The sequence below is a fragment of the Stomoxys calcitrans genome, chromosome 2, assembly GCF_963082655.1.
Source record: "Stomoxys calcitrans chromosome 2, idStoCalc2.1, whole genome shotgun sequence".
NCBI lineage: Eukaryota > Metazoa > Arthropoda > Insecta > Diptera > Muscidae > Stomoxys > Stomoxys calcitrans.
The window spans coordinates 135,414,338-135,434,769 of record NC_081553.1 but is presented as its reverse complement, the minus strand read 5'-3'; the positions used below and the strand labels follow the sequence as shown (position 1 = coordinate 135,434,769).

The window sequence follows — 20,432 nt, the reverse complement described above, 5'->3', positions numbered from 1 at the left end:
ATGAGGAACTATCGACCATATCGCTAAAGTCTGGCGGTTTGCAGAAGACTTAAAATCCATCGATGCCATCGAAACGCGACCCGACAAACCCTGTGCGGGTGGGCCGCAAAATTGGACTGGGCTCAAGGTGTGGGCCAGCGGGCAAGCACGGAACTCAGAAATTACTTCGACAGCAGCAGTTAGTGAAGCATCTAAGGAGAAATCGTCCACACCGCAAGTTCCCAGTGTCCTGAGGAAGAGTGGTTCCACAGCTTTCTCACCTGTCCCTGGATGCGTACGGAAGCTCATCTTGACAAGTTCTAACGAATCTTGTAAGGATGAACTTCTGGTGGAGTCAGAAGGCGAGGCTAACACAACAGTGGTGGAAGTTCTGAATTCTGACTATGGTCCGGTTTCTACAGATAAAATTTCACCATTGTAAGGCCGCTTCGGCGGCACTAAAGGTCCTCCTGATGGCAGGGGGATTTGACGTGGTTCTTATCCAGGAACCATGGGTGTATGGAGGAATGGTTCGTGGAGGAATGGTCCCGCGATTTTAACTATTCAAATGTACTGGGAATGGAAGATACAGAGCCTGTATTATTGCAAAAGGTAGTCTAAATAATTTTCTTCTTCCGTCGCTACGCACTCAAGATTTATTAGCTTTGAAATAAACAAGTCTCATTACTGGCTGGCTTCCCTGTATATGGAACACGATTCAGAGATGCCGCCTTCAAACCTTAAGTTGCTAGTTGAAGCCGCTTCTGTAGGGAAGAAAAGCCGCATTGTAGGAAGTGATGCTAATGCACATCACCAGATAGGGGGAAGTTCGGATGTCAACGAAAAGGGTGAGCTGCTTATTGAATATACTATAAGTTGCAATCTGGCGATTTGTAACAAAGGGGATAAACCTATCTTTATTACCAAGAACAGGCAGAAGGAGCTAGATATTACCTTCGTATCGGAAGATATAAATGGAAGAATATGCGACTGGGATGTGTTGGATGACCACAGCTTCTCTGATCATCGTTATATTAGTTTCAGCCTTGGAGCAAATACTGAAATAGTGGTCCCTCGGCTAAACAGAAGAAAGGCGGATTGGGTTAAATTTCGGCACAAATTTTGCACGTCCATCCCTTCTAGACTAGAAAAGGAAGTGGAAACTACGGAGGATATAGACATAATGGTCAACTGGATCACGAAGGCTCTGAATGACTCGCTCGTGTCAGCATGCCCCAGTGCCAAGCCAAGGGGCAAAATGCGACCGCCATAGGGAAGGAAAGCTAAAAAAATGTAAGGGCGAGCTTAGAAAGGCTCAAAACAAATCCTGGGTGGAATTCTGCAACTCCATGGAGGATACATCTGAAGCCTCTAGGCTAAGAAAGATTCTGTCCTCGAGACCTATTACGGAGGGGTATATTCAGAAGTCTGAGAATGTATGGACAATGTCTAGTGAGGAAACACTAGAACTACTCGTTGATACACATTTCCCGGGAAATTCTCCAACGGACAATGTGGCGACAGAAAAGGTTGTCACTGAAAATCCTTTGGGCAATAAGAAGTTTCGACTTCTTTAGGTCGCTTGGCCCTGACGATGTATCACCGGTTTAATTACTTGTTTTGCCTGGTAGACTGGTTCCCTGGCTTAGGGAGATATACTCTGCTTGTATCGGAATTTCATATATATCTGTGGAATGGAGGGACACGAAGGTCATCTTCACTCCGAAAGCAAGAAAACCCTACCACACGAAGGCGAAAGATTTTCGTCCTATAAATCTGTCATCCTTTATGAAGACTCTTGAGAGGTTGGAAGAAACATATCTTAGGGCAAAGATCCTTGGAGATCGCCTGTCGCGGCAGCAGCATGCATATAGTAAAGGCATGTCCATTGAAACAGGCCTTCACGAACCAGTCGGCTTCATAGGGGGTTCTCCCGCTGTCAAGGAATATGCAATGGTGGTATTTCTTGACATTGAAGGTATTTTCCGTAATGTAAAACTGGCAATCATGAAGGAGTTTGAGTTTCTAAGCATCAACTCTATCGTAAGAAAGTTTATTAATTACTTAGGCAAGAGAGGAAACTCTTGCCCTATATATTGGGTTGCCCAAAAAGTAATTGCGTTTTTTTTAAAAGAAAGTAAATGCATTTTTAATAAAACTTAGAATGAACTTTAATCAAATATACTTTTTTTTACACTTTTTTCTAAAGCAAGCTAAAAGTAACAGCTGATAACTGACAGAAGAAAGAATGCAATTACAGAGTCACAAGCTGTGAAAAAATTTGTCAACGCCGACTATATGAAAAATCCGCAATTACTTTTTGGGCAACCCAATACTTGCAAGAGAGCCATTGGAAAAAAATTGTGGTTTAAACTGCGTGTCATGCATTGGGTATATACTGCAGTTAACAGACCCATAATGGTATATGGTGTTGTGGTCTGGTGGACGACGTTTCAAAAGTCCACATACTGTTAAAGGATGGCACAGTCGCACTGAGGACGACACCATCTGATGCACTGAATTTAATGCTACATTCCGACTTTGGGGTGTACTCTAAAGATCTAGAAATGTTCATATCGAAAAGGTTACTCGACCACTGCAGTGTGTATCAAGCAGAAATCCTTGCAAAAAAGGAAGTGGTGGAATGGCCAAGATATAATGTCATTACAACGATTGACATTAATACCTTTTCAGACAGCCAGGCAGCCATTAAATCCCTGGAGAACGTATATCTGAACACAAAAACTGCCCTCGACTGTCGCAAATCTCTCTACGAGATGGCTGAATATTTCAAAACCTGTTCTGGATGCCGGGCTCCAGAGATATCCCAGAAAATTGTGAGACTAGGAATTTACCTACACATTCCAGGGATACTGGAGTCTGTGGGTATGCCTCTAGCGATATGTAAGCTAAGTTTTCAGGACCAGGACCGAAGGACAACAACGATGGTCAAAAAGAGGAAGCTATGAGGATTCCAAAACTATGTGGTCTAATTCAGATTTGAAGAGGTCTACCGCATTACTATCATTGGTTAGAACAGACGTCTCAGTCATTGGGTCCGTTATGATCGGAAAACAAGCTGACAGACTGAAGGTTGCCAACAACGACCTTTGCAGAAGCTGTGAAGACATCGAAGAGGAAGAGACTACAGAATACCTTCTGTGTGTGTATCCCGTACTAGCAGTCAGAAGAAGTTCCACATTAGATTACATTTAGCTGATGTGAACATTCACAAGCTATTGGACTGTTTAAAGCGATTTGGATTGTTTAACGGTAGGAACTAGAAGGCATCTTCCTTCTTCTGTTCCTGTGGTATCACAATGGACGAAAACATCTAAGTGAGTCTGATGGCAGATTGCCACTTAAACCTAACCTAACCTAAGTACAAAATCGCTCAAAATAGTGCAACATTATTTGACTTAGTGCCCAGCTAATGAAGAGAGCTAGAATATTGAAATTTGGTACAAATGACCAGTTCACACATAGGGGGAGAAAAAAAAACATGCAGACGACCTCAGTGCTTCATTTGGTACTAGTTTCTACTTCTTTATGGGTCGATCTATAGATTGGAAATTTTGAACTTGAGTGCATTGTTACAACCAAACTTGAGTGAGTAAAGGAGTTTTTAGACATTTATATACTAAAGCTATGAAAGTGGTAAACATACATTTGACCCGTTTCGAGGCGGAGATATAAAATTAGCATTAACTTTTAAAGTATTTCTTCATCCCTCTTCATTTGTCTTCCCATCAACTTGTTTGTAACATAATCCTATGCCCCGATGCTGTGTTGTAGATGTGACAATAATAATCAATATATAATGGTTAGCATCGTAGTCACTGCAGGAGGAGTGACCATGGCAGACTTTTGTGCATCAAAGTGTCACTAACACACATAAATTGAGCATTTCGAACACAAGAGTAAGCAAGGAAAAAATCGATAAAGGCCAAATACAAAAAAAGCAGCATATCAAATGATGGTTGCCAGATATCCTTAACGACACAGCCCCGGGCGGGGAACTTGTCTGTTTTTTAGAGGGAGGCGAAAAACAAAAAAGAAAAACTCACCATCAGATTTTGATTGCATGCATTCGGCATCATTGACATCAATGTGCCCTAATGGTCTTGGTGCGGATGGGGATGTAGTCGGTGTTGCTGTCGCTGCAGCCATTGTCGTTGGCAAATGCTGTTGCTCGAACGGGTTAGGATGCTGCAGTTGCTTGTGAGTCTGTTGAGGGTGTTCCTCGTTGTCGCCGTCGCCGTCGTTTGAATGTAGAACATTGTTTGGCGTAATTGGCGTCGTAATGTGTAATGTGACAAGCGTTTTATTGTTCTGACCATTGGTATGGGCCATCATGTTGTTTTTGTTTTTGTATGTGGGACTATTGGCATTGTTGTTGTTGTGTTCTTCAGTGTTATTTGATGCTAAATCTTTATCTAGAAGTGATGCTGTTGCTTTAGTCATAGTTTCCCGGGGCTCTTCTATTGCAGGAGAGGTACTGAGAGGGGAGCTATCATTGCCGCCCTTTGTACTGTTGACAATCGTTTTGCTGCTGGTACTTGAGTGATGCAACTCTCTATTGTTGCTACGGGTACTTGTCAGGGTGGTTGTTGTTCTTGTTGCCATTTTGGCATTGTCTATGGTCGTGGGAGTTTCATATGGCATTTCTATGGATGTGAGTCCTTGTGATGGTGGTGATGTTGACGACGATGATCCTGTTGTTGCCTTGATGGAGTTTTCAAAAGATTTAATCTCTGTTGTTGGGCCAATTCTCGTTTTAATTTCTTTGTGTTCCACATGCTGTAGTTTTTCTTTCGAGAGGTTTAGCATTGTTGTTGTGTCCGTCTCTGGTTTTTGGAAATTTATTGCCGATGCATATGTTGCTGTTGTCGCTTTCTGTGGCGGTAACGGTGACGTTGGCCATGCCGTTGGTGTTTCGCCCATCATGTTGTTGTCTGCAACAACTTCTTCATGATTTTGTTCTGAAATTTCCGTTTTGTGTTTCTTGTTGATGCTGTCCTCATTTTTTATGATAGCTTCTGCCACTTTTGGCTTTAATATTTCCGGAAGATTGGCACTTTGTAAACTTCCATCTGATGTTTGTTTAACTCCCACAACATTTTGCCCACGATGCTGCAGCATATTTGCCAAGTTACTAGGCGAATCAGCCGTAGCAGCAGGTCTTTGGCTTTGCTTTGTCTGCTCTTGTGGCTGTTGTTGGTCTTTTTCGTCTGTTGCTATTCCTTTGACTTCATCTTCTGCAAATGTGGCCTTAGCAATAGTTCCCATTTCGTTTGTGGATAGCGAATGTTCTTGTGGCTTATCCTCAGCTGGGGAGGCTTTTGAAAATGCCTCGCCAGAGGATGCTATTGCAGTTGTTGAGATTGCTTTCGGCTGCTGCATGGCTGACATGCCCTTCATTGCGAATGCTTGTGATGCTGCAACATCCCCAATTGCTGCAGCTGTCTTATTGGGATGTTGTTGTTCGGTTAGAGTTTTTACAGCCTTTTTTGAGGGAAGTGGAATGGCTGCCGCCATAAAGGAATTGAAATTAAAGTTTTTCCCTTTTGAGGAATCCTTAAATTTTTTTCCATCCAGCTGCTGCAGTTCCTGGCGCGGTGATAGCTTCTCGTCGGCACAAATTGGTTGAGGCAGACTTAAATTTTGTCCCTTGCAATTTTCGCCTCCGAATTTTTCGTAGAAATTGTACATTTTCATGTAACGCTGCTTTAAATCTGTTCTTGGACGGCCCTCAATGGAGTCATCGCCTAAATCTTCAGAGTTATCGGTTGCTTCTTCGTCCTTGGTGGTTCTCAGACGACAGGTGCTGGCCCATTCGGCTATACCCAAAAGATCGGAGCATTTGATGGGGTTATCTTCCAACAAGAGCTCGTTCAATCGTGGCAGGGTGTGCACTATCCCCTGACTTATCCCCCTTATCTCGGCCGATTGTAGGTTTAGAGTTTGCAATTTGGGCAAGGCTATGTCGGGCAAATACAACAATTTGTTGTGCGACACATCCAGCGTCTTCAGGCTGGTCAGGCCCTGGAAGGATTGTGCCTGTATGTCCATGATATCATTGTGCTGCAAAAACAAGTGCTCCAATGCCACCGGCAAACTCTGAGGTATTCTCTTGAGGTTATTATGGTCCAGCAATAAAATCTCCAGTACTTCCAAACGACCCATGGCATCGTCTTCGATCTCATGCACATGGCTAAAGGACAAATCCAAGTATTGCAGCAAGGGATAGCTATCCAAATCACCGCAGTTAATGACCTGCAAAATAATTGAGAAAATAATTAATTTAATAGTAACAAATGGGAGCATAATTTCTCTCTGTCACAGTGTTTCATATTTCATGCCATCATACCATACCACTCAACACCCCCATTATTTGTGGCCCTGTCGCTACATACATCCTGTTCCCACCCTTCCGCACATAGCACCCTCATCACTTTAATAAGATTTTTCCTAGACATCCGGGTTCTACTTAATTCTGTTTTTTTGTTTTTGTTTTTGTTTTGTACGAAAGAAGAGGAGAAACAATGAAGCTTTAGAGCTGAGATAAATTTATCACTAATTTAATTAATGCTCAACCGTTTCGCTCTTTTTGGCCAACTCCCTCCAGTTGGTGCCCAACTTGGTTGGAGCCGCCCTTGGTCCTTCCTGGATGCATTGGAGTGGAATGAACTGAAGTGTGTTTGTTATGTCGCTTTAGGGGATATCTGGATCATATTTTCTTTTTTGCCTGTATGGCTGTTTGGCTTTTTGGTTTTCCGGCGTTGTTTGCTTATAGTCGGCATTATGTCTGTGTGTATGTGTGTGTGTTCGTGTGATCCTATGTGGTTTATATGGGGACATTGTGCGCCATTCGTCCACACCATGTTTACATTGTTTATAGTATTTGCTTATTACCATCTTAAGATGTGTGCGCCAATTCCTAACCCATATTTCCTTCCAACCACCACTCCCATTCCCACTCTATCACATTGTCGTATTCTTCTTTTCCCCTTTCACTTTGATAGATGCATACACGATATTTCTGCCTCAAATCTTGTTTTGTTTGAGTTGCCGTTGTTTATTTAGGGGAAAGACGACAGACGTACAAAAACCATTAAAATGTCTGAGCATTTTCGGGGCCCTGGAGCGGCCATAGAGCATCGACATTATGATGATGGGGTGAAAAAAGTTGTTTGGGAGGAAATTGCTTAACAACCCCACCTTTTGGTTCTTCAATGATTGTGTAAAAAGTTATAATTTTGAAAATTTTTTCTATATTCACTAAGGATGGCCTATGGCTCACTCCACAGTCGAATTGTAATGAAAAAAATTTCGCTGCAAATCGAATGGTTCGTGAACTAAACATGCCTGAATTTAAACTACTCAAGGGTACGGGGAATGAAAGACATGGAGCCTGTATACTTGCAAATTTTTTTTTCCTTCGCTAAGCACTGTAGATTTAGTACGAGCCAGCCTTGAAATAAATAAGTCTTATTACTCTCAGGTTTCCTTTTATATGGCACATGATTCAGAGATGCCGCCTTTAAGCTTTAGTTTGCTGGTTGAAATCGCTTCTACAAGGAAATAGAGCCTCATTGTGGAATGTGATGCCAATGCACATCAGCAGATATGGGCAAGTTCGGTTCGAAAGTGGTGAGTTACTTATTGACGCAATAAAAGGAAATAAACCGATCTTTGTAACCAGTAACAAGCAAAAGGTACAGCATGTTACCTTTGTATCGGAAGTGTTGAACACAGGTTCTTTTATCATCGTTATATTAGTTGCAGCCTTCTGAAGAATACTGCAGAAGTGGTCCCTCGGCTAAACAGAAAAAAACGGATTGGGATAAATTTCGTCACAAATTCTGCACGACTACCCGTTCTAGACCAGAAAAGGAAGTGGAAACTGCGGAGGACATAGACGTAATTGTCGAGGGGATCACGAAGGCTCTGAATGACTCTCTTTTGTTAGTATGTCGTAGAGCCCAGCCAAGGGGCAAACAGTGACCGCCATGGTGCGAAACCCACAAGGGCTATAAATATATTCAAGGGTGAGCTAAATAGGCCTCAGAACAAATCCTTGATGGAATTTCGCAGCTACTCGGAGAATACATCTGATGCCTCTAGGCTAGAGAAGTTGCTATCCTCGAAACCTATGACGGTAGGATATATTCAGAAGTCAGAGAATGTATGGACAATGTCTAATGAGGAAACACTGAAAATACTCATTGACTCCTACCACTTCACGGAAAACTCTCCAACGAGCAACGTGGCATCATAAGAGATTGTCACGGATATGGGTTCATCTGAGGTTGTTAGGAAAGTTGTGCCTGGGTTGAAAATCCTTTGGGCGATAACAAGTTTTCAGTCGGCGAGCTCCGATGTTGTATCACCGGTTGAATTACTTGCTGTGTCCAAGAGACTGTCTCCTTGGCTTAGGGATGTATACTCTGCTGGTATCAACATGTCGTATGTACCTGTGAGATTAAAGGACACAAACGCCGTTTTCATTCCAAAAGCTGGAAAACTTATCATACGAAAGCCAAAGATTTTCGTCCATTAGTCTGTCATCTTTTACGCTGAAGAGGTAGATAAAAACAAATCTTAGGGCACATCCCTGGACATCGCCAGTCTCGCCGACAGCATGCATATAGTAAGGGCAAGTCCACTGAAACAGCCCTTAACGAAAGTTTATTAATAACTTACTTACTAAAAGACGCAGTACGGCAGGCTTGGGATCTGTGGATTTAAAAAGATGGGTTAGTAGAAGAACGCCTAAAGGAAGTGTAATGTCTTCTCTAATCCTGAATATTGCCAATAACAATACGAATATTTTAATGTCTCTGGAAGAAAAAGATGTAAAGTGGTATGCAGATGTCGTAGCAATTACGTTTAGGGGAAAGTTTCCCAGCACTCTTAGGGATATACTTCAGGGAGCCCTACGTACGACAACGAAATGGGCTACCCAAAGTGGTCTAGGAGTGAACCTGTCTAAAAAGGAGCTAGTTCTTTTCGGCAGGAGAAACAAGTGGCACCTTTCTCCTTGGGAGGAGATAAAGTTCCATTTACTGAAAGCTATTCTGCGCTCTGCCTAGATGGTTTGCTGGACAGGAAATAGAACTTCAAATCAAACATTTTGGGACGGTCACAAAAGGCAACTCTTGCTCTACATACCTGCAAGAGAGCCATTGGCAAAAGTTGGGGGGTTTAAATCGCTTTTCATACACTGGGTATATAAGTTTTAGATACAAACTTCTCTTGTGTAAGTTTCAAGTCTATCTGAATCTTTATTTCAAATTTTCCTTAACGCTAGCTTAATAAATAAATGTTTACAATTAGCTGATGAATTCTTCATAGTATATGTTTTCATTATGGCTCGCTATGGGTGGTCAAATGATATTTGCATTGATCTCTGTTTCTCTGTGGCTGGTTGGGGTAAATGGATTTTGTATATACAAAATCCATTTGCGACAATTTCGTTGATCATGGATTTTTGCTAATGCTGCAAAAATCCATAGTCATAATGAATTAAAATTCTGCGGACAGCGTGGGTGGCCCTGTAACTCCCCCAACGCTTGTTTCGGGCTCCGTCCTCGGAGTCGATGATAGATTTAACTTAAATCTTTTTACACTTTGATATGAAATAAGTATAATTATAATTGATATTAACAAATACAGACATGTATAATGGTAATTTGACACTTTTTGATGTTTTTCAATTTTGTTTCTATTTTGGACATTTTTTGTGTCCAATATTTCCATAGTAAGTTCTTCTTTGGTTGTATTTGTAAATGGTATAGCTTTAATAAACTCAGGGTTTAAATAATGGTGTTTAATAGTGTTTTCGACATTTGTAAAAGATTGATTTTTAAGGTATAAAGTACAATTTTTGTATTTAATCCATTTTGTTCCTTCTACAAAAATATTATGACCACAAGTAGTTTTCATTTTGGTTTTATGAAATTTCTGTATTACAATAGAGCCTGGCGTTATAATTTTTATTGTTTCTTCTGCCTTTTTCTTAATTCTAATGCAATTTTTTATTATGGATTTTGTAAAAATATCGATAATACATTCATCATTTAATTTTACAAGATTGCTTGCTTTTTCCGATTTCTCATTAAATTCGTAAACAATACCGTCTTTTAACAATATTTCTTTGTGCTTAAAACTAATTGTTTCATTTTTATCATCCAAAATTTCAAAAAGACGATATTTTTCATATTTTTCTTTTCCGTATTTAGGAATTAATAGAGTAAATATAATAATATTATGCTTATATAGTAATGACACTAAATCAATATTTTTAAATTCTTCGTCAGATTCTATCAGTTTTGTTTCTTGGTCTGTCAAAATATTTCTTGTGAGGATACCTAATCGGCTGGTCAAAATAACGTCCTCTATTGTGTCGATAAAATGAAGTAAAGAATTAATGTCATTGTGTATTTGAAAACATACTTTCAAATAGTAATAATGTTCCCTAATCTGAGTATTTAATACAAGACTTTTTATTTGGCTGGAAATATATCTTTCAATATTCAAAATATTTTTGTTTAGAATTTCTATCTGTTCCTGTAATTCCTTGTTTATTTTAATTTGTTTGTTATTTTCATTAATAAGTTCGGTATTTTCTGTATCTAAATTATGTAATGCATTATAGATTGCTTTTTCATCCTCACTGTCCATGGTTCCTGCAATAACTTTTAATGTTTTCCCTAATAAGTCAATTAATCCTCTTTTATTTCTTATTTTTGGTGTTAAAGCTTTAAGTTTTGTATCCAGTTCCCTAAAATTCCTAAGCAACGTCCTATGTATATAGTCATTTTTTGTGTCACTTGGTAGCGTTTCATTTAACATCTTAATATTAACTTCTATTTGGTTTCTAGCAACTTCTAGTTCTGTTATATTAATTATGTGTAATACTTTCATATTATACTCAATAAGCCGCACTTCATCCACTTTGATTGGTAAATAACCATTGTTGTTGTCCAAATCGATTATTTCGATATTCTCCGCATGAATTCCATATATCAAAATTATTAGTACCAACAAAGTTGTCATTGTGATCTAATAGAATATAAGATCAAGGAAGACCAATTTAGACAATTATAATAATTATTTGTTATTTAGATATATATATATATATATATGTATAAAATTAATGCAGTAATCTTTAAAATTCGATTTTATGCTCCTGTATTGTTGCTACTAATTATTTCGTTTAACAGCATTACCCCTTCTAGTGGTTTGTTGCACTGGGAATCTTACGTTCTGTGCGTTTTGGAATTTCTTTTTCTTTTTAACATGTGTTTTATAATAAATTTGTTTTGAATTTTGGTCTTTTAAATGAGAGTCGTCAATTTTCCTTCCTTCTATTTTCCTGAATTTCTGATAATTTTTGCCTCCTCTAGTCTCTTTGATATAATTGATGCCGTCTTCTAGAATTTTTTCTCCTATCCTTGATTCATTCAGTTTATTAATTACTTGTTCCTTTTTCTTTAGCATCCTATCATAAATATCCGGGTATTGAGATTCATTAATCTTCCCTTGAATAAAATCAATTGGTTTTATATTTGTTGTACTATGTATAGTATGGTTGTAGAAACCATTTATTTGAATCATCTGTTCTTCTATAGAAATGTCAATTTTGCTTTGCTTGAGAATTCTTAAATGTTCATTGATAGTATTATGTAGCCTTTCAATATCGCTATTGCTATTATGATTTAAACTTGATGTAAAGTTAATTTCAATATTCTTTTCTTTTAAGAACTCCATCATTCCATGTGATTTCATTCCGAGTTCGTTATCTGTTACAATTTTTTCAATATTTCCATAAGAGCTTAAATATCTTAAGATGCATTTCCTAAATTCGGGGTCTGATCTATTGGTAACACGAGTTATAAGTGCTATTTTACTAAATTTGTCTATCATGGTAACAAATATACTTTTATTTATGGAATAAAATACATCCATATGGATAATTTCATGTGGTCTTCTAGGGGTTTCAGATATTTTATAAGGAACTAGATCTGGATTCCTTTCGTATTTTGACAGCATACAAACTTCACAATTGTTTATAAATTCCGATACTTTCTTATACAAATATGGGTAATAATATTTATCTTTAATTTCTTTGTAGTTTTCATTGCATCCTCTATGGTTATTTTTCAAATGTTCATTAGAGATTATCTCTTCTAAATACTCCTCGTCGAGGATATCAATTAATTTCTTGAGACATCTGACAATTTTTAGATTACTATAATCTTTAAATAAGATTGATTTTAATTTATTAAATATGTCATCATCTACAAATAGTGCGTTTGTTTTTTCGTGATCAAAATGATTTTCTATAATTGTTTTCAGGAAATCATCGTCAAATTCCTTTGCCTTTATTACTTTTCTTTTGTGGTTATGTATGACTGAGTTTCTAATTGATACAGCGCCTGATATTATTTTTTGAAATATAACTTGATTGTCATAAATATTTATTGGTTTTTGCAATTCCTTAATTGAATTTAGATTTTCATTATTGTTAAAATTTTGATTTGATGATATGGTATTATTAATTTCAATTCTACTAAGACAGTCTGCCACCTTATTTAGGTGTCCTTCTTTATAGTTTATTTCATAATCATACTCTCCTATTTGAAGTCTCCACCGCATTAATTTCGAATTTGGCTCTTTTAAGTTATTTAACCATATTAGTGGTTTGTGGTCAGTAAAAAGTTTAATTTTCCTGCCATAGACATATGGCCTAAATTGTTTTAAACACCATACAATTCCAAGACATTCTTTCTCAATGGTGGAATAGTTTATTTCGTGTTCATTCAAAGTTCGAGATACGTATGCAATCGGTTTATCGTTCTGCGATAGAACTCCTCCAATAGCAACATTGCTCGCATCCGTAGTAATTTCAAAAGGTAAACTGAAGTCGGGATAAACTAATATTGGAGCATGAACCAACTTTTCCTTCAAAATGTTAAATGCATCGATGTAATTTATATCTTTTATATCTAAAATCGAGTCCTTTTTCAAGTATTTAGTCATGGGTTTAGTAATGTGTGCATAATTTTTTATGAATCTTCTATAATAGCCCGTCATTCCCAAGAATCTTTTTATTTCCTTTTCAGTTCTAGGAATTTGTAATTTTCTTATAACTTCAATTTTAGCTTGGTTCGGGGACACGCCTTCTTCATTTACTGTATGACCCAAAAATTCGACTTCTTTCCTGAAAAATTCACATTTATCTAATTGAATTTTGAGCCTTGCATTTCTTAATTTGTTAAGCACTGATTTCAAATTTTTTACATGTTCTTCTAGTCCATTGGAAAATACAATAATATCATCCATATAAACCATACACTCCCTTTTCGAAACATTTTCCCTTAAAATATTATCTACCAATCGTTGAAAAGTGCTCGGTGCATTTTTCAACCCGAATGGCATTCTATTAAATTCATAATGGCCGTTATCTACTGAAAATGCAGTTTTTTGTCTGTCCTTTTCATGGACTTCGATTTGGTGAAAACCGCTTTTGAGGTCAAGAATAGAAAAATAATTCGATTTTCCTAACTTGTCTAATATATCTGTTATATTTGGAATCGGATAATTATCCTCAATGGTTTTATCATTTAATTTTCGATAGTCAATGACTAATCTAAATTTCTTCATGCCCGATGCATCTGATTTCTTTGGTACAACCCAAACAGGACTGTTGTATGGACTACTGCTCGGTGCAATAATTCCATTACTTAACATTTCCAAAATCTGTTTTTGGATTTCATCTTTGTATATATAAGGGTACCGATAAATTTTACTTCTTATTGGTATTTCATCAGTGGTATCTATAGTATGCTTAATTTCGTGGGTAAAAGTCAATTTTCCATTATCAGAAAGTAAAACCTTAAAATCCCTAATTAGTTTCTCCAATTCTAATCTCTCCTTAGAATTAAGGTGTTCGGTTCTAATTTTCTTTAGAACTGAATCAACATCTATAATTTCGCTATTGATTTTTCCACTAATATCATTAATATTATGAATTTCCGAAATTTCTTCATACGTCAAAATCACTCCTGTATCTAAAACAATAGGTTTATTTGATTTATTATTAATCTTTACACACACTTCTCCATTTTCACATTTATAAAGACCTTCATTGAGAATTATTCCATTACCCTGCATAATATTATTAATTAATACGTCTCCATTTTCTAAAGGAAGACATATTTTACAATCTTGCTCTCCCGGTGGAATAGTTATCTTTACTTTCGTCGTTATTTTCTCAGAAAGTAATGGCAGTTTTGAACCATTTAGAAGTAAATACATCCCTTCGTAATTTATAATCGCTTTATTTTTCAATAAAATGTCGTTGCCTATTAATCCTTCAAAATTATTATTAAAATTGTAAACATAAAATTCAAACATTTGATTTGGCAAATTAAATTCCCTGAAAGCCTTCACCACGGCTTTATGTGTAACTATATGTGAATTTTTTAAAGCTAACATTTCCTTTGGTCCTTTTAATTGTACTATTTTACTTTGATGAAAAACATTTGGATTCACTAAGGAGTTTGTGGCTCCTGTATCAATCAAAAATTTGCACTTGTTAATTACTATGTAGGTGAGTTCATTGGAGCTGTCTGACAAAAATTTCCAATATCCATTGGTGTTGGTCTATCACTATCATTTATTGGCTGATTAGTTGAATCACTGCTAACGGTGTTATTTTGAAACGGGTTGTTTCGATTATTACTATCATTCTGTCTCGGAATATAATTTTGATATTGATCCTGATATCTGGTATAATTTTGATTCTGATGTTGATTTTGTCTGTGTCTTTGATTTTGATATTTATAGTTTTGATTTTTATTAAAGTTCGTATTTTGATTCACGCTTTTATTTCTATTGTCATGAGTAGAATTTGTTTCGTTTTTATTTGGAATTGGATTAGGATTATAGAAAGCATAATTCGTATCGTAAAGTATTTTCATCGCATTCTCGATATTATTTGGATTTCTACAAATTATAATGGAACGCATTGGTTCAATTAATTTGTTTTTAAATACGTCCAATGCTACCCTTTTATTAGCTGCAATGAGAGCATTGTAGCCCGCTTCGTTTTGATGTAATGATCGAGTTTTCATGTTAAGTCTTCTGAGATAAGTTATTATCTCGTCATAAAAATTCTTTGCATTAGTTTTAAATTTAACTGATCTTAATTTATCATATAACTGTTCATCTGTTAATCTATCGCCAAAGTTGTTAATAAGGGTTTCTTTTAGCTCTGTCCATCTTGTAAGGTGATTGTTTATTTCGGAAATGTCCTTAGCCGGTCCACTTAGTTTTGACTTAATTATGTCTAAAAATATTCCCTTCGACAAGTCATCATAGGTTTCTAAAATTTGCGTAATTCTGTCAACTAAGTCAATAAAGGTGTAGAGTTCGCTAAAACTACCGTTATAAACCGGTAATTTTGATAAATACTTTATAGGGTCAACCGTGACTGCGTTAAGTGCCATTTTACTATTATTTAAATTTTTTTTTTGTCTAAATTAAAACTTTTTCCTTTGCTGATTTTTTTTTATCAGAAACAATTTTTTTTTTTTAGCGTAAAATTTTCACAATTTTTTTTTCACAATTTCTTAATATTCACTATTATTTTCTTATTAGTTACCATAAATTAGAGCTATCAGAAACAATTTTTTTTTTTAGCGTAAATTTTTCACAATTTTTTTTTTCACAATTTCTTAATATTCAATATTATTTTCTTATTAGTTACCATAAATTAGAGCTGGTATGTTTCTCCCTCTTTCTTCCTTTATCCGTCGTATGGTTTTTCCTGCTGCCCGGACAAAACCTTTTCCTGGATTCCGAAAGTAAATCCTTTTCGAGGATTTATGTTTTCATCCTTTTTCTTCCTTTATCCGTCGTATGGTTTTTCCTGTTGCCCGGACAAAACCTTTTCCTGGATTCCGAAAGTAAATCCTTTTCGAGGATTTATGTTTTCATCCTTTTCCTGGATGGTGTTGAGTCGTGGATACCTTGTAGGATCCTACCGACTGCGCCAGTTTTAGATACAAACTTCTCTTGTGTAAGTTTCAAGTCTATCTGAATCTTTATTTCAAATTTTCCTTAACGCTAGCTTAATAAATAAATGTTTACAATTAGCTGATGAATTCTTCATAGTATATGTTTTCATTATGGCTCGCTATGGGTGGTCAAATGATATTTGCATTGATCTCTGTTTCTCTGTGGCTGGTTGGGGTAAATGGATTTTGTATATACAAAATCCATTTGCGACAATTTCGTTGATCATGGATTTTTGCTAATGCTGCAAAAATCCATAGTCATAATGAATTAAAATTCTGCGGACAGCGTGGGTGGCCCTGTAACTTATATACTGCAGTTGTCAGACCTATAATGCTTTATGGTGTTGTAGTCCGGTGGACGGCGCTTCAAAATCAGCGGGATCCAAAGGATTGCTTGTTTGTGCATCGCAAACAAATTGTTGCAACCACTGCTATGAGGGTAAGTGAGCCTTCTCTTTAGCTATTAGGCGGATATGGACACTGTGTTATCTTGATACAATGTCCATGTTGCAGGCTGTGTTGGCTAGAGCAGATGTCTCAGTCATTGCGTTATGACAGATCGCTGACTGATCGGAAAACATGCTGACAGACTGTAGGTTGCAAGTAACGATTTTTGCAGAAGCTGTGAGGACGTCGTGGAAGAGGAGACCACAGAACATCTGTTGTGTGTGCGTCCCTCACTGGCAGGCAGAAGGAGTTCCACTTTAGGTTCTCATTTCTTTGAGAACTTGTCTGAGTTATCGGATGCGAACAATCGCTCGTTGTTGAGCTGGATGGTTTAACGTTAGGAACTAAAAGGCATCTTCCTTCTTCTGAACTAAATCGTCTAAATGAGTCTGACAACACACTGTCATATATACCTAACCTAACATAATTTTAAAAAACAACAACTTTTGTCAAAATAATACCGACAAAATTTGTTACTTTTCCTGCAACAGTTTATTTTGAATCTCAACGCCCCGAAGTAAAGTTTATTGTTGAAATGCTAAAATCCGTTTAGAGTTAGCTGTTTCACATACAAATTTGGCAATTGGTTTTTTGTAGGCTATTTACTTATTTCTGTTCAGTTTGAATTGAGAAAATTTTAAAAACGTCATAGTGAGGTCAGAAAATATATTTTCTTTTGTTTGATTATATTGACCTATTTAAATAAAGCGTATAATTAAATTAAGAGGGTTTTATGGTGGACTATTCACTTTTAAATTTTTAGGTTTTTTTTTAGTGAAATAGCTTTCAATCTCGAATAAGAGTTTTTTTACATCAAAATGCCTTTATTTTAATCCCATATTGTCAAAATTTATGTAAAGACGCGCTCGGAGAGTTTTTGTGCTTGAAGGTTCCTTGACGGGGACGTAAGGATAGGTTGAATAGAGGGTGGGAATATTAATCTGCCCCATGTCACTGTGGATAAATACCTAAGCCAGTAATCGGCTTATTTTGCACTCTAAATACTAAAATCGTAACCTCGATAAAGAAAATCATAGTTAGGAATTCCGTGCTTCTTTCAAAATCTTTCATTGTTTTCCATGCCACGCCCTATTTTGATTTATATCTGATATTGTGTCCCCACCTATGTGCCGGTGTCTATAAGCCGGGCAATGACACTGAAAATGATTCATGTACTCCATTCCTAAAAACTCTTAAAATAAACCACATTGTCCGCTGGAGAGATTTCGGAAAAGATCGAATCGAATAATTTATTCGATTTGGATGTCAGATTCGCACTGAAATATCTCTTATTTTAATTCCATGTTGTCTATTTGGGGAATTTGGGATTTTTAAATTCATTGATTTTACCCCTTTATTTTCAAGTTTGGTCTACATGTTCATTCGGCGAGGCCCAGTCGCTACCTCCACCATAGACTAGATATTTATAATACACCAAATCCTTGAAAAAGCCAGAGAGTAACATTCAGGCTATCTTTTGTTGACTATATAAAGTGACTATATAGTCACTTTCGACAGTCTTATGAGATACAAACTGGTTCAAGCATTATTATATACCTCGACATCTCTACGAATGACTCCAGTGTTGGAAGAAAAGGAAGAATTATATTGGGTTATACATACTACTTCGGACTAAGTAGGTAGTAAACAATTTTACTATTCAGGACACTGATGTTACTCATGCTGATATATATTTTTGATGCTTTGGTACATTCGATTCAAAAGCACACGAGGTAGAACTTTTAAAGTTCGAAGGAAATATTCAATCTGCATTGATGGAGAATATCGGTGTCGTATGACGCACTGTCCTATATCACGAGCTATATTGCGACGTTGGCATAGGGTTTTTCACATTAGCATTTCATTAAGAAACATGAGGAATACTTCTTTCACATCAATGAGGGCTGCACCATTTAAGTTTTAGCTCAAAAATAGTGGATTCAATTAATTTTTTTGCCTAGACCGATCGACGTGCCACAGAGCGACAGCACTTAGAAGACAATTTTTACAAATGTCGCCACCACCGAAAATTGATGCACAATATATTTTTTATGACTTAAACTAGGTGCACTGAGTTTAGTTGTGAACGGTTTCGATTTATATACAGCTCCTGTAAATATGTTCCTCCAATTTGGAGCAATACTTCAATAATTTGATCATTCGCTAACCGATTCTCGTAAAATTTGGCATAAAGGTTTCTCTTATGTCTCTTCAGATCACAGGTGAATTTCACATCAATCGATTTCGATTTAAATATATCTCTCATATACATGTGTCTCCCGATTTTCACTTTTGGGGCTTTTGCAAACGCATTTATCGAACAATACACTCAAAGTTTTGGATAATGACTCCTCATCTTTCATCCTCTTCATTTATACATTAAGCTAACTTTAATCTCAACGGTTTAGACTGCATACCCATAATTTGTTAAAATTACTCATTTCTTGGGAGAATGATGAAAGCACATTACCTCTCAAATATTGACACTCTTGTATAATGATTTGAAAGCGGTTTGGCTTTTATTTCCCAGCAACCATGATGGTCTTTTAATTTGTAATGATTTGGATTGGTTTTCCCATCGTATCAACAAACTACAAACATCAATGTACTTATAAGAATTAGTATGAGGAAGGAAGGATGTGGTCGGTATTGGATATTTCAATTACCGTGTAGTCATTTGGCTTACATTGATTACCCTGAATGCTTGCTTTCATATTCAAATTAAGCAATGTCCTTCTTTGGCTTTTTTTTTCATTTCTTTTTTTGATTTTTTGACTAGTCTTTTTTGTTTTCTGAATACATGCATTTAGTACAGCCATGAAGTAAAGCATCTGCAAATATATTCTATCAGTGAAGGGAAAACGTCAGAGGAATATACAACTTCATGCCATTACACAAGGATATCGACTATGGTTTCAGCCCATTTCGTTTACCAGAACTGGACTACAATACAATTTTTGTTTTTGCCGATAGTCATTCATAGTCAGTGTTGTATTCAGTCTTGTGGAATGTGTACTTATTTGGTGTTAAAGCCAAATTGGTGTACTCTCCATCCATCCATCTCTTTTCCATCCGTATTTTTTAGGGTCTATAGGTGCCGATGTATATTTGTGTTTGGAAATTGCATCACATGTTCGTTTCATGGTGCTACTTTACAGCATTCATTACAAGGCTTTTGGATGCTTTGAAAGTGTACCCAGCTTTGCCGCTATGCCGTATAAAACGAACATGGCCGTTTTTAGTTTCTCTGCAATATTACCAAAGGATATATACACACTCTATACACACACACACATATGTTTGAGGATGTGTTGGAGAATGTAATACTTTACATTTTCATGTATCCATCATATATTGCTGCTAATTAAAACCCGTAGTGCGGCCAAGTGCCGCATACTTTGATAAAACCACAGGCATGGACTTTTATTGTTCACAAACAGTCGAGTCAGTAAGGATGGTGGATAGTCGACTTCGTTTGGATCTCTTTATACATATAAGGATTCCAAAACTACATGACTTTAAGTGAAATTCTTACAAGTTTTTCAGGAATACTACCCATGACATTGTTGGTTCCCAAAATTGCATAGGCATTGTAGAGAAAGAGTGATACAATTCAAAAATGTGTTTGTGCTATCAAATGGAGATATCTACTGTAAAGCTTCAATATGTATTGAGGAACAGCTACTTTGTATGGTTTGTTTTCTTGTTTGAACTATATGCCAGCGAAAATGTATATAGTTCAGAAGAAATTTCAAACCTCTCCACAAAAGGTGTCTGTCTAAGCTACGCCGCACAGTGTCACGGCTGTGGCCAAAGTGGCAAAAGTCAGCATATTCGGAATTCAAAAATTCAGTTAGAGAGAGAGCATTCCAATTACTGTTAATGTGAAATTTGTTTCAATGTGCAAGTAGTTTTATG

General features: G+C 36.7%; 2 protein-coding genes across 4 annotated transcripts in view; one reads left to right on the top strand and one right to left on the bottom strand.

Annotated features, from left to right (window-relative positions):
• The window catches only part of LOC106082285 (protein timeless homolog), a 960,087-nt gene that overhangs the window by 507,788 nt on the left and 431,867 nt on the right, over positions 1-20,432 (top strand). The window lies entirely within an intron of this gene.
• The window catches only part of LOC106082284 (uncharacterized), a 290,022-nt gene that overhangs the window by 43,177 nt on the left and 226,413 nt on the right, over positions 1-20,432 (bottom strand). For all 3 annotated transcript variants that reach the window (XM_059362475.1, XM_013244679.2, XM_059362474.1), the window contains one exon: positions 4,047-6,255. In XM_059362475.1, coding sequence (XP_059218458.1) covers positions 4,047-6,255 — 2,209 coding nt within the window. The remainder of the gene's footprint in view (positions 1-4,046; positions 6,256-20,432) is intronic.